Raw genomic sequence first — 12,429 nt, forward strand, 5'->3', positions numbered from 1 at the left:
AACAGAGATCAAATCAGGAAACAGAACCCAAAGCTGATCTTACTGCTTTACATGATTTAATTCAGCAGCAATTCATTCCTTTATTTATGAATAACACATCAACGTAAACACCTATATATGGAGTTGGTATGACATTCTTTTTCAGAAGACCTCAGAAAGTGTTTTTGGTAAACGAGCCCATGTTGAGTGCAATATAAGGTTGTATTATCATTGTGTTGTAGTGAGCTGTGTGACTGGAGCTGTTCTTCAGCGTGGGTGTGTTTCCTCATGTGTGATGTGTGTGATGTAGAGCGCTGGTCTCTCAGGCTGAGGGGAGATAATGGAAGCTGCTCTGGGAGGTTGGAGGTGTATCATAACGCTACGTGGGGCTCCATTTGTGATGATCAGTGGAACATCAGGAACGCTCAGGTGGTGTGCAGACAGCTGGGCTGTGGGTCGGTGCTGAGAGCTGAGAGGAATGTTCCTGGTTCTGGTGAAGGGACGATCTGGCTGAACAGAGTGAAGTGTCGAGGGGATGAGATTCACCTGTGGGACTGTCATCATTCCCTGAAGAACCACACTGACTGCTCTCATGCTGGAGTCACCTGTGCAGGTCAGAGGGGTGCACTAACTTTTCAGCTTTCTGTCTCCGCTCATTACACTTTTTTCCCAGTGTTAAAACTTGCTGACTTTTATTTATAATCTTCGATGTAATCCTGAAAGCTCAGATCTGAAACAGTAATTCACTCATTAGGGTCTCATAAACCTTATTGAGTGAGAGTTTATTTTTATTGGAGGATAGAAATGTTTTTTTTTTATTTTTGTAAATACAGACATATCCACTGTGTCCACGGCGACACCCACCACCACATCAGGTCTGTATATTTGTTCCAGTACAATAATTGCTACTGTTCAGTATTTTTCTAAATATTTATGATTACAGTGTCGTATCGAGATCCTCTTCTGTGTTTCTGACTTCAGTAAGAGCCACTCAAACTCCTCCATCAGCTGGAGCTCCATCCAGCCCTCCACTGGTTCTCTTTGTGTTGGGAACGCTGCTCTTCCTGGCCTTAGTGCTTCTGCTGCTCCTGTTTTACCAGAACAGAGCGCTCAGGAGAGGTACGACATATTCACACATTTTCTTTTCTCTACAACACCAACTCTATTATTGGATTATATTATTTACAATCTCACACTTTATTCAAAATTGGTATTCAGAATTATTCACAATTACAAACTCATTATTATTATTATTATCTCATCTCATTATCTCTAGCCGCTTTATCCTATTCTACAGGGTCGCAGGCGAGCTGGAGCCTATCCCAGCTGACTATGGGCGAAAGGCGGGGTACACCCTGGACAAGTCGCCAGGTCATCACAGGGCTGACACATAGACACAGACAACCATTCACACTCACATCTACGGTCAATTTAGAGTCACCACTTAACCTAACCTGCATGTCTTTGGACTGTGGGGGAAACCGGAGCACCCGAAGGAAACCCACGCAGACACGGGGAGAACATGCAAACTCCGCACAGAAAGGCCCTCGCCGGCCACAGGGCTCGAACCCGGACCTTCTTGCTGTGAGGTGACAGCGCTAACCACTACACCACCGTGCCGCCCCTATTATTATTATTATTATTATCCACTCCCAGGTGTCTCTAAGACGAGGCGTAAGACTCTGCCTGAGGCAGTCTATGAGGAGATCAACCACAGATCCATCACTAGAAGAAGCAGGAGCTCCACTCAAAGAGGTGAGTGAGATGTGAACTGATCTCCATCACACTGAGGGCCCGGTCCCACAACACCCATAACTATAACTCTACCTATAACTCCAACTCTGACTCTCCCTCTGCCTGAGTTTAGTTCCAGTCTGGAGCAGAAACACCACAACTATAATCCCCACTATAATATCGCTTGGTCCTGACCCTCAGGGAAATAAATATTCATGATTGTTGGTTTAAACAATGAGCTGATTGGTCAGATGTTTGATGGGATCAGGTCCAGGCCTGGAAACATCGCTCCAGAAGCAGCGATACGGATAAACCCAGGCCTGGGCTATAGGGATCCATATCGCTCTGGTGTGAGCACCGACCACATACACTGCAGGGGACCCAGTTATTTATAGTTAGAGTTATTGTGGGAGCGGGCCTTCAAACAATATTTTCCCCCAAATCCACTGAGATTTATTTCTTTACAACAAATCAATAAAAATGAATAAAAATAAGTGTGTGTGAGAGGAAGTGTGCAGTTGGAGTCCATGTGGCGTCGAGACAGAATTCTGCTGATAAACATCTATAAAAGCTTCTGATTTTGTGTGTGTGTCTGTGTGTGTGTGTGAACTTTCCTGTAACCCCCCCTCCCCTTTCCTGTACAGGTGCATTACTCTCTCCCTCGTGTGTGTGTGTGTGTGATTTACCAAAAATGAATAAAAATAAGTGTGTGTGAGAGGACGTGTGCTGTTGGAGTCCATGTGGTGTCGAGACAGAATTCTGCTGATAAACTTCTATTAAAGCTTCTGATTTGCTGCGTTTGAATGTCAAGTCGAGTCAAATTTATTTATAAAGCAAATTTAAAAACAACAGCAGTTGAGCAAGGCGGCACAGTGGTGTAGTGGTTAGCCCTGTCGCCTCATAATAAGAAGGTCCGGGTTCGAGCCCCATGGCCGGCGAGGGCCTTTCTGTGCGGAGTTTGCATGTTCTCCCCGTGTCCACGTGGGTTTCCTCCGGGTGCTCCGGTTTCCCCCACAGTCCAAAGACATGCAGGTTAGGTTAACTGGTGACTCTAAATTGACCGTAGGTGTGAATGTGAGTGTGAATGGTTGTCTGTGTCTATGTGTCAGCCCTGTGATGACCTGGCGACTTGTCCAGGGTGTACCCCGCCTTTCGCCTGTAGTCAGCTGGGATAGGCTTCAGCTTGCCTGCGACTCTGTAGAAGGATAAAGTGGCTAGAGATAATGAGATGAGATGAGCAGTTGAGCACAGTGCTGTACAATCATCACAACACACCATAAAACACCACAATAACACACAAACACCAAGTTAAGAGACAAATCACACCATAAAATAATAATAATAATAATAATAATCTGAAAATGTCACTGATAATTTTGAATCTTCATCTATTTCAAATGTAAACTGATAATGTTAATGTTAACAGTCTCGCACCATTTGCTTCACACTGAGCGACATTCACCTCGCGGCTCACTCCAGACAGTTCCCCCTACACACACACACACACACAGAGTTGTGTAATGTTACTCTTCTTACAATGCATTTACACTCCATCCAATCTACACTTTCACTGCACTGTTCACCAGTTACACTTTTTAAAAGCCTGACGATGATTTCTCTTCTTACACACTGACACACAAATCTCATCCACTTCTCTTTTTAAACACAACTTTCCTCTTCTGGAACATTTTATACAAACTCCATCTGTTTGTGTTTTATTTCCATTACAATCTGCACTGAAGATTGTGTTTACTCCCTAAAGTATCTGTCCATGGAAACAGCTGACGCAATTAGTGCATTAAAAACTGAACATCACCGACCCGACCTCGCAAAGGAGCTCAAAGGGCAAATCTGACAGTTGATTCAGGGAGAATGGGTGTATATTTGGGGTCGTTTACTGTCACATGTTCTCAGCCAAAAACTTTATTTCAGGGTGAAAATGACATTTTTGTCTCTTTTGATAGTTTTTCAGACTTTAGAGCTGAAAATATCAGAGAAACCTGTGATTTGACAGAACGAAAAGAAAGAACAGATGTAAATTATACACAGTGAATAATACATTTAATTTATGTCGAGGTCATAGTTTCGGGTAAAAGTGGAGAAAACACCAACGCAAATTTTCAGGGATAACCATCACACTGGGGAATTTTTGTCATTTTTATCTCCAGCTTTTGATAAAATATATCAATGTGTCAATAATCTTCAAAAGAATATGCACTAAAGAAAAAATACAAGGTCATTGTCTGTAAATCTGAAACTATTTTTATGATTTTTTGAAAATAGTACAGTCAGAAACAGAAAATGACCTTTTTGACCTCTCACAGTAGGTCAAAGGTCAGATTAGACACTTGATTCTGGTAGAACGGGTCGGTGTTTGGGGTCGTTTACTGGAACATATTAGAAGCCAAAATCAATATTTCATGGTGAAATGGTGAAAGTGACCATTTTTGCGAGCGCCAAAATACATTAAATTCAATTTTTCAAAAACTGATGAAGAATTCTTGACCAAAGAAGAACCTGCACTGGTCCAGAGCAAATCATAACTTTTGGCACCATTGGTGTTTATGAACATGTTGTGGCTTTGGCTGTTGAGGAAACAAACCGTTTTCGACCACAGTCCAGAACGCATCACTTTCCACTTGACTGGCATTGGAGATTTTTCTGCAAGAAATGAGCTCATCATTTATTTACATAAAATCCAGGGGGAAATCCTGATATTTTTAGGAGATACTGTAATAAATGAAATTACATTTTCAACAAAAAACACATAAAATGTGCTCTGTGACCTTGAAAAATAGGTCAAGGTCACTCATCTTGGGTCAGTGAGTTTCTGTTGTCTGTGGCTACCAGCAGTTAAAATTTCATACAAAACCAAAAACTTTTGGAAGAAAAAAATAAACATCACCAAAAATAATAATCCAACAGTAACAGTTTGGGGGCGACAACTGCAAAGGCACCATCTCCCCTGGGCTTCAACCTCGATTTTGGGACGCGACACCCAAAGCAACCGGTCAGTGACCTGAGTGACCTTGATGGGACGTGTGGTTGTAAAAGGTCAGAGAGAGAGGGCGGAGCTCGCCCATTTAATGAGTTGTTTTTGGAAAATAAAAATGGATCCTAAACCCTACAGGGAGTCAGTGAAGGAAGGCCAGTACAGGACAAGTAAGAGCTGAAGCCCTCCAGAGCAGGAGCTTTAATGCCCACACAATGCTCCAGGCAGGAGATGAGGATGCTGTGGTCTACTGTGTCGAATGCAGCTGTGAGATGGAAAAGCATCAGAACGGCAGAATCCCTGGAGTCAGTAGCCAATAAAAGATGGTTCAAACTTTTAAAAGTGCAGATTCAGTGCTGTGAAGGACTTTAAAACCAGACTGGAACACCTCAAGAACGCCGTGTGTGTCTAAAAAAAGAATGCAATTGTAAGAGCACAACTTTCTCCAGAATTTTTGAAAGCGAGTTTAGAAATTGGTGTAAAATCGGAGAGGACTGCAGAGTCCAGATGAGGTTTTGTGATCAGTGGTCGCACTACTGCAGGCTTCAAATATACTGGAACAACACCTGAGGAGAGACTGCTGTTCATAACCATTTGGATGTTTGGGCCAACAGTTTCCAAAATCTCTTGAAAAAGGCGAGGGGGGACAAGATTTCATCTGACCAATAATTTCCTTTCAGAGAGAAAGAGACACAGGCTCAAAGTGGGTAAAAGCAGCAGAGCGAGTGACAGTGATAGACGGCTCATAAGAAGGGGGTGAGATGATGCTCTAAGGCTCGCAAGCTTGTCCACAAAGAAGTGGAGGAATTTTTCACAGGTTTCTGGGGAAACATCAGGACGAGCAGATTGGGGGGAATTAAGAACAGTGTTAATGGCACTAAAAAGAACGTGAGCTTTATGACAGTTATTTCAAATAATATCAGAAAAATATTTTGTCTTTTCAGCTTTGACAATTTTCTGGTATCTGCACCAGCTGTCCTTTAAAATCTCAAAACACACCTGCAACTCATCTTTTTTTCCGCCTGTGTTCACCTATCCTGTGAATGTTTTCCTGTACAGGTGCATCTCTCTCTGTCTGTCTGTCTGTCTGTCTGTGTGTGTGTGTGTGTGTGTGTGTGTGTCTCATGACCGTGCTGCTCTCCTCTAACAGGAAGTCTCCTCTCTGAAGAACAGCATTCTGGGTATGAGCATGTGGATGATGAGCTTCTCTCAGGTAAAAAAGCCCAGAGTGTGAGTTTGTCGAACTCCATGAACTGAACGAGACTAGAATTGCAATTAAAAATCAGAAATGACTAAACGTGTCCTTTCTGAGACGTGATTATGATGTATTGTATCGAAGAATTACAGTAACTCCAGTGTTTTAATGCTGATACATGACATCTCACAATCAACCTGATCTTACTTTAAGCTTCTGAAATCCCTCTTATCAAATTGATCAAAGCTTCTTTGGATGAGGATTTTATTGAGTATAAATGTGTTTAAAAACCCCAAACAAACAAATGGTTCTTTTTACAGTCAAGTCTGGGATTGGAGAAAAGGCGGAGTATTATGATGATGTCATCGACACCAGTGACTTCAAAAGTGGGTGCAGTTGTGAACTGATCCCATAAATTTAGTGACTTGACATGAAACCATGAGGTCAGAATGTGATGGAGCTGTTTGTACAGACCCTCTGCTTTTATTTCATTTAGGTGATACAGGAAGAGTCGAGCCACCAGAGGACTACGATGATGCCATCACTGCTGGACCGATCCCTGATAACGTGGAGGGTGTGGTTCTGTTTGGGGATTTGTTTTAGAAAGCAGTAGAAATTAAACACGCACACTGCACATCAGTTTGTTTCTTGCTTTGTGTGTCGTGACATTTTTGACATGTATACGAAGTCATTTTGCATTGCGTCATCAAATACACCGTGTACAAACTGCCACTTCAGTCAACTTTAACTCTCTTTAAATATCTGTGTTTTGGTGTAGAGGATGAAGCAGAGAATTATGATGACGCCATTCCAGCTGATCAGAAGTCAGTTTTACTGACAGGTATGATAATAATGTGACAGTGTCGCATCCACAAGCATCCAAACCATCATTAATGACATTCATGTGGATTTAATCGCTTTTATCTCCACATTCTGACAGAGGACGTGTCCGAGAACTACGATGATGAGGTTACCATGGAAACAAACCCAAACATCGTCACAGGTCAGTTTTTATCTGGAAATAAACAAAAAAAGAAAAGCTGCTGAGGGAACCACTGTTTATAGCTGCGATGACATCAGTGAGCAAAGGAACAAACTTATTTTTCCAAAGATATACAACATTATCTGTAACTATAAATGGATGAAAAGTACAAGATCTAATTCTTTACTCAGTGAAAAACTGAAATTGTTGGCAAAGTCCCATGGTCTAAGAGGAATAAACCACTTGGGGACATGCTGTTGTAGGTAAATGATCAACGTGAGGGTGGTAGCAGTAACTCAGCTTCATCACACCACCCTGTAACTCAGTATTTTACTAGAACAGCAACACACACAGTGGTTTATTACTGATTCATTGATTTCTTCAGGAGACGGTCCAGAAGATTATGATGATGTCATCACTGAGGAACAGGATGGAGGAGAGACAGAAAGTGAGTGAGTTGTTTATTCTGGTAATGTACGTGAGTGCAAAGGCAGCAAAGTTAAAGCGTGACTCTATTCTATACCATATATAATATAGATATCAGCTTTCTGTTCTGTAATCTCCATTCTGTCATTGAACAAGTGCCGTCATATTTATTACACAGTTTAGATAAGACCTATATTTATGTCTCATTTACTTCCACATCTTATACACATGGCCTGTGTTCATTTTAAGAAAGCTGAACTGATAAATCTCCTTTTTTCTCTTTTTTATTGATAGAATATTAAAGACATTCCCACATCGTGCATCACTGACTGTATTTTTAAGGTTTTACATCCCAATTAATACAATACACAGGATCTATTAAAGAGGTCGATGTATTTATTTTACAGAATATGATGACGTGGAGGAGAAATCTCAGAAAGACAGGGACCATGTGACTGAGACACGCCACCAAAGGCCTTTTCTCAGGAAATTACATTTCAACTTTTATAAACACAAAAAATGATTTTATTATCCTTCCAATAATGTCATGTTTCCTGAACTGTGTTCATTTTCCCCGAGTTATTAGCAAATAGAGGAGGAGAGTTAAATCACCTTTCATATTCCCTAATGCAATGTCTCCAGCTTTTCTTTTACAACACTTTTAATGCTATAAGTCAGCTTCAATATCACTGACACACCACACCTCATTTATCTCACCAATTATTTCAGCTCAACTCATATATAATATTCATCTTCATCTTTTACATTTATCAACCTGTTATTCACTCTTTTACAAATGTCTTAGTAACTATAAGCCACTTGGCAAAAGAACACCAAATCTTTGGATTCCTTAAAACAACGTGTGTTTTTACATTTTTAAAGACACATTTACCTTTATGTTCAATGCTGTGCTTTTAACTGTAAAACATCTCATTGAGACGGATTCAAGAATTCCTTTATGAAATATTCAGACCATGGCGTGCTCATTAGATCGCTTGCTATATTGCGTTTTTGTTGTCATTTTTATTCGGTAGCTGGCGATGTTACAAGCCAGATATAGTCTATGCAAGTATCATAAATATAGATACAGGTTTCATTACGTATTCTCAGATTTTCATTTTAAATTCTCAGGTTTGTTTCCTTATTCTCAGGATTGTGTTTTATATTCTCAGTTTTCATTGAATATTCTCAGATGTTTGTTTTATAATCTCAGCTTTAATTCAATATTCTCACTTTTTAAATGAGTGATGGCCAGTTCATTTTAATATTACATCTTCATCAACAATATACAAGTTAATGTGACTTTTTATCTTTCCACAATGAGAACAAGTCAATATTTTACATTCTGCAGAGTTTTATTGGCTCTTTTTCATATTGTGTAACAATCATCTATTTTTATCCATTCAATGAAATAAAAGTGCTTTGATTATTTTGAGTATAATGTGACGATGTGTGTTGGATTTGAGTGAGCGGCTCTTGTAGTGATGAATCTGTGGTTGATGCCCTTATAGAACATCTCAGGCAGTAAAAAATAAAACAGCATTTATTGACTGATCAGAAGGTTGTGAGTTCAAATCCCAGCACCACCTTGAGCTCGACCCTTAACCCTCGGCATCGCCACTGTATCATAAAAGCTTCAGCTAAATGAATAAATGAATAAATGTAAACACACACACGTTAGTCTTCCTGTCCTTCTGAGGACCTTCCACTGACATCATTATTAATGCACTTAATTAATGCTGTGACTGCAGCTGAACTGAACCTCAGGAATGAAAAGGACACATTTTGCCTCTTTGATTTATTTATTGTTCAAACAACAACAACACTTTCCTTATGGGGACCATCGAGTTCTGATTTGACAGAAGTTGATGAAGTGCTGCTGTGGTTTGATTTGGACTGAAACCCGGCTGAAGCCCGTGATCCCCGATTTTATTTTTATTATGATCTTTTGTTTTCTATAATGTTTAGGGTTTGGCAATAATAATAATAATAATAATAATAACTGTGGTGGTGTAGTGGTTAGCGCTGTCGCCTCACAGCAAGAAGGTCCTGGGTTCGAGCCCCGGGGCCGGCGAGGGCCTTTCTGTGTGGAGTTTGTATGTTCTCCCTGTGTCCGCGTGGGTTTCCTCCGGGTGCTCCGGTTTCCCCCACAGTCCAAAGACATGCAGGTTAGGTTAACTGGTGACTCTAAATTGACCGTAGGTGTGAATGTGAATGGTTGTCTGTGTCTATATGTCAGCCCTGTGATGACCTGGCGACTTGTCCAGGGTGTACCCCGCCTTTCGCCCGTAGTCAGCTGGGATAGGCTCCAGCTTGCCTGCGACCCTGTAGAAGGATAAAGCGGCTAGAGATAATGAGATGAGATGAGATGAGATAATAATAATCCAGCAGCATCCTAACAGCCCCCTCAACAGGTCAGTTCAGAGAAAAACACATTTCACTCAACAGTAATCTCAGGTTGGAAGCGCTTTACTGCCATCGAGTGGAGGGAAAAATTGTCCTGTGATTAATCTCATCTCATCTCATTATCTCTAGCCGCTTTATCCTTCTACAGGGTCGCAGGCAAGCTGGAGCCTATCCCAGCTGACCACGGGCGAAAGGCGGGGTACACCCTGGACAAGTCGCCAGGTCATCACAGGGCTGACACATAGACACAGACAACCATTCACACTCACATTCACACCTACGCTCAATTTAGAGTCACCAGTTAACCTAACCTGCATGTCTTTGGACTGTGGGGGAAACCGGAGCACCCGGAGGAAACCCACGCGGACACGGGGAGAACATGCAAACTCCACACAGAAAGGCCCTCGCCGGCCCCGGGGCTCGAACCCAGGACCTTCTTGCTGTGAGGCGACAGCGCTAACCACTACACCACCGTGCCGCCCCCCTGTGATTAATAATAACACTAAATTTATTTTTAGTTATTAATGTGTATGAATCTGAAACATGTATCGAGTCTCTGTGTGTGCTGTAAAAATATCTAATAATTTATTTCAAAGCATTTCAGAGTCTCAATTCTCTAACAATAAAAATCATGATGTGAGCAAATAAATTAACAAGAAAAGCAAATGTAAATTAGTGTTTACTTGTAAGAAATATTATGAAAACAATTTAAACGAAATGAAGATTAGTATTCAAATCATAAGTAATAATAATGTTGTAAAACTGTGATGACCTGGCGACTTGTCCAGGGTGTACCCTGCCTTTCGCCCGTAGTCAGCTAGGATAGGCTCCAGCTTGCCTGTGACCCTGTAGTACAGGATAAAGCGGCTAGAGATAATGAGATGAGATCATCATCATGCATTAAACCTAAAAATATGACAGTATGCAAGGTGGCAGTATGTGGATAAATAACTGTACAGTATGTATAAATATGATCATTTAAAAAACAGTATATACAAAAATATCGTGTGGTGCAATTTGCTTCTGAGGGAGAAGGATCAATCACAGCAGAGACGATATTTAAAGTGGTGTGTGTACAGAGGGGGTGGTTAATGCACCAGACAGGTTTGAGTGCATGTGAAGAAGGGGGAAGGGGCTGGAGGGGTGAGGAGAGGGACAAGGATGGCAGAGAGTTGAGGAGCTGAACCTCTCTGGGGACAAAGTTCGCTCTTCTCCTCTGTGTTCATCAGCTCAGACAATGCAGCCGGCGTCCTGAGGGGACGCACTCAAATGTCTGTGGATATGTGAAGGGTCCTGGAGAATCCTGCTCACTGAGTTTACTGTCTGCTGCTCACACAGTGTTGAGAGTGACCTGAGGGGGCAATAATTTTAGAGCACACCTTGACTGTGCTCTGCAGGCAGTTTTTGTACTGAAGGCTAAGGGAATGGAACCAACAGGTTATGGAAAACAACATTCTACTCTCAGTGAAGGAGTAGTAGAAAGTAGTCAGAATGTTCTTGCTGACCCCAAAGGACTTAAGCTTCCTCAGGAGGTACCGTCGCTGTTGGCACTTTCTGAGGATCTCCTCTGTGTTGGAGGCAAATCTGAGTTTATCATCAAAGATTGTGCCCAAGTACTTGTACTCCTCAACCATGTCCACCGCCTTCCCATGAATGGTGGTGATGACGGCAGCATTATACTCGATGCAGGCATTAATTGGCAGCCAGTGTCGCCTCTTCAAGACATTGGTGACGTCTTCGCCATGTTGAGGTCATGCTACACCTCTGGCGGCTGAATTTAGGACACGTTGGAGTTTCTTGAGCTTGTACTCCAGCAGACTGTAAAACAGACTGTGACAGTAATCCAGCCTTGATGTAACAAAGGCATGGACCAACCTCTCAGCAGGTGGCTGATCCAGGCCCTTTTGAATCTTGCTAATTTGACTCAGAGCCAGAAAGGAGGTCTTGCAGCAATTGTTGATCCGTTGAGTGAAGGACAAGTTGTGGTCAAACAATAAACAAAGATTATGAGCTTCAGGCATTGGTGAGTTTTCTGAGCCTCCAAATCGTACTTTCGAGATTGCAGAAACAGACGGCAATAACTTGGACTGGATCAGTCGCAGTTCAGTTTTGCCATTGTTTAGAACTAGTTTATTGTTTAGGCACCAGGTCTTTATATCATTCAAACAGTTCTGTAGCACATGAACAGTGTTATCGTGGCCGCCCTTCTCAATGATGTACAATTGTGCATCATCCACATACGTCATGGCAGATAACCCATGAGTAGCCAGTACATCTTCAAGTGGAGCAACATAAAGGCAAAAGAAGACAGGACCAAGGACAGAGCCTTGGTGGACGCCACAATCAAGTTTGTATGTAGATGAGGTCAAGTTCATAACACTGACAAACTGGTGTCGATCCTCAAAGTAAGATTGGATCCAAGCCAGCACGAGGCCAGAGAAGCCAAACCTTTCTTCAAGTCTTCACAGCAAAATGCCATGATCACTGGTGTCAAAGGCTAACAAAAAATCTAAAAGTACAAGCAAAGCCTCAAAACCCTTGTCTGCAGCTCTGAGCAGATCATCATGGACACGAAGCAGTGCAGTCTCTGGTCTGTGGTGTTGACAATAAGGTTGATGGCATTTTAGGAAACAAGTTGTTTCCAGCAAAGTGGTGATATAACTGAGGTGCAACAGCACGTTTCAGAACTTTTGATAGGAAGCTGAGATTGGAGTC

General features: G+C 41.8%; 1 protein-coding gene across 1 annotated transcript in view; it reads left to right on the plus strand.

Annotated features, from left to right (window-relative positions):
- LOC132869645 (scavenger receptor cysteine-rich type 1 protein M130-like) overlaps nucleotides 1–12,429 on the plus strand; it is a 67,796-nt gene that overhangs the window by 21,335 nt on the left and 34,032 nt on the right. The window contains 10 exon segments of the mRNA XM_060902937.1: nucleotides 290–592; nucleotides 813–894; nucleotides 965–1,098; nucleotides 1,636–1,734; nucleotides 5,856–5,918; nucleotides 6,221–6,286; nucleotides 6,397–6,474; nucleotides 6,679–6,741; nucleotides 6,841–6,903; nucleotides 7,268–7,330. Coding sequence (XP_060758920.1) covers nucleotides 290–592; nucleotides 813–894; nucleotides 965–1,098; nucleotides 1,636–1,734; nucleotides 5,856–5,918; nucleotides 6,221–6,286; nucleotides 6,397–6,474; nucleotides 6,679–6,741; nucleotides 6,841–6,903; nucleotides 7,268–7,330 — 1,014 coding nt within the window.

Source organism: Neoarius graeffei, chromosome 21 (genome assembly GCF_027579695.1).
Source record: "Neoarius graeffei isolate fNeoGra1 chromosome 21, fNeoGra1.pri, whole genome shotgun sequence".
NCBI lineage: Eukaryota > Metazoa > Chordata > Actinopteri > Siluriformes > Ariidae > Neoarius > Neoarius graeffei.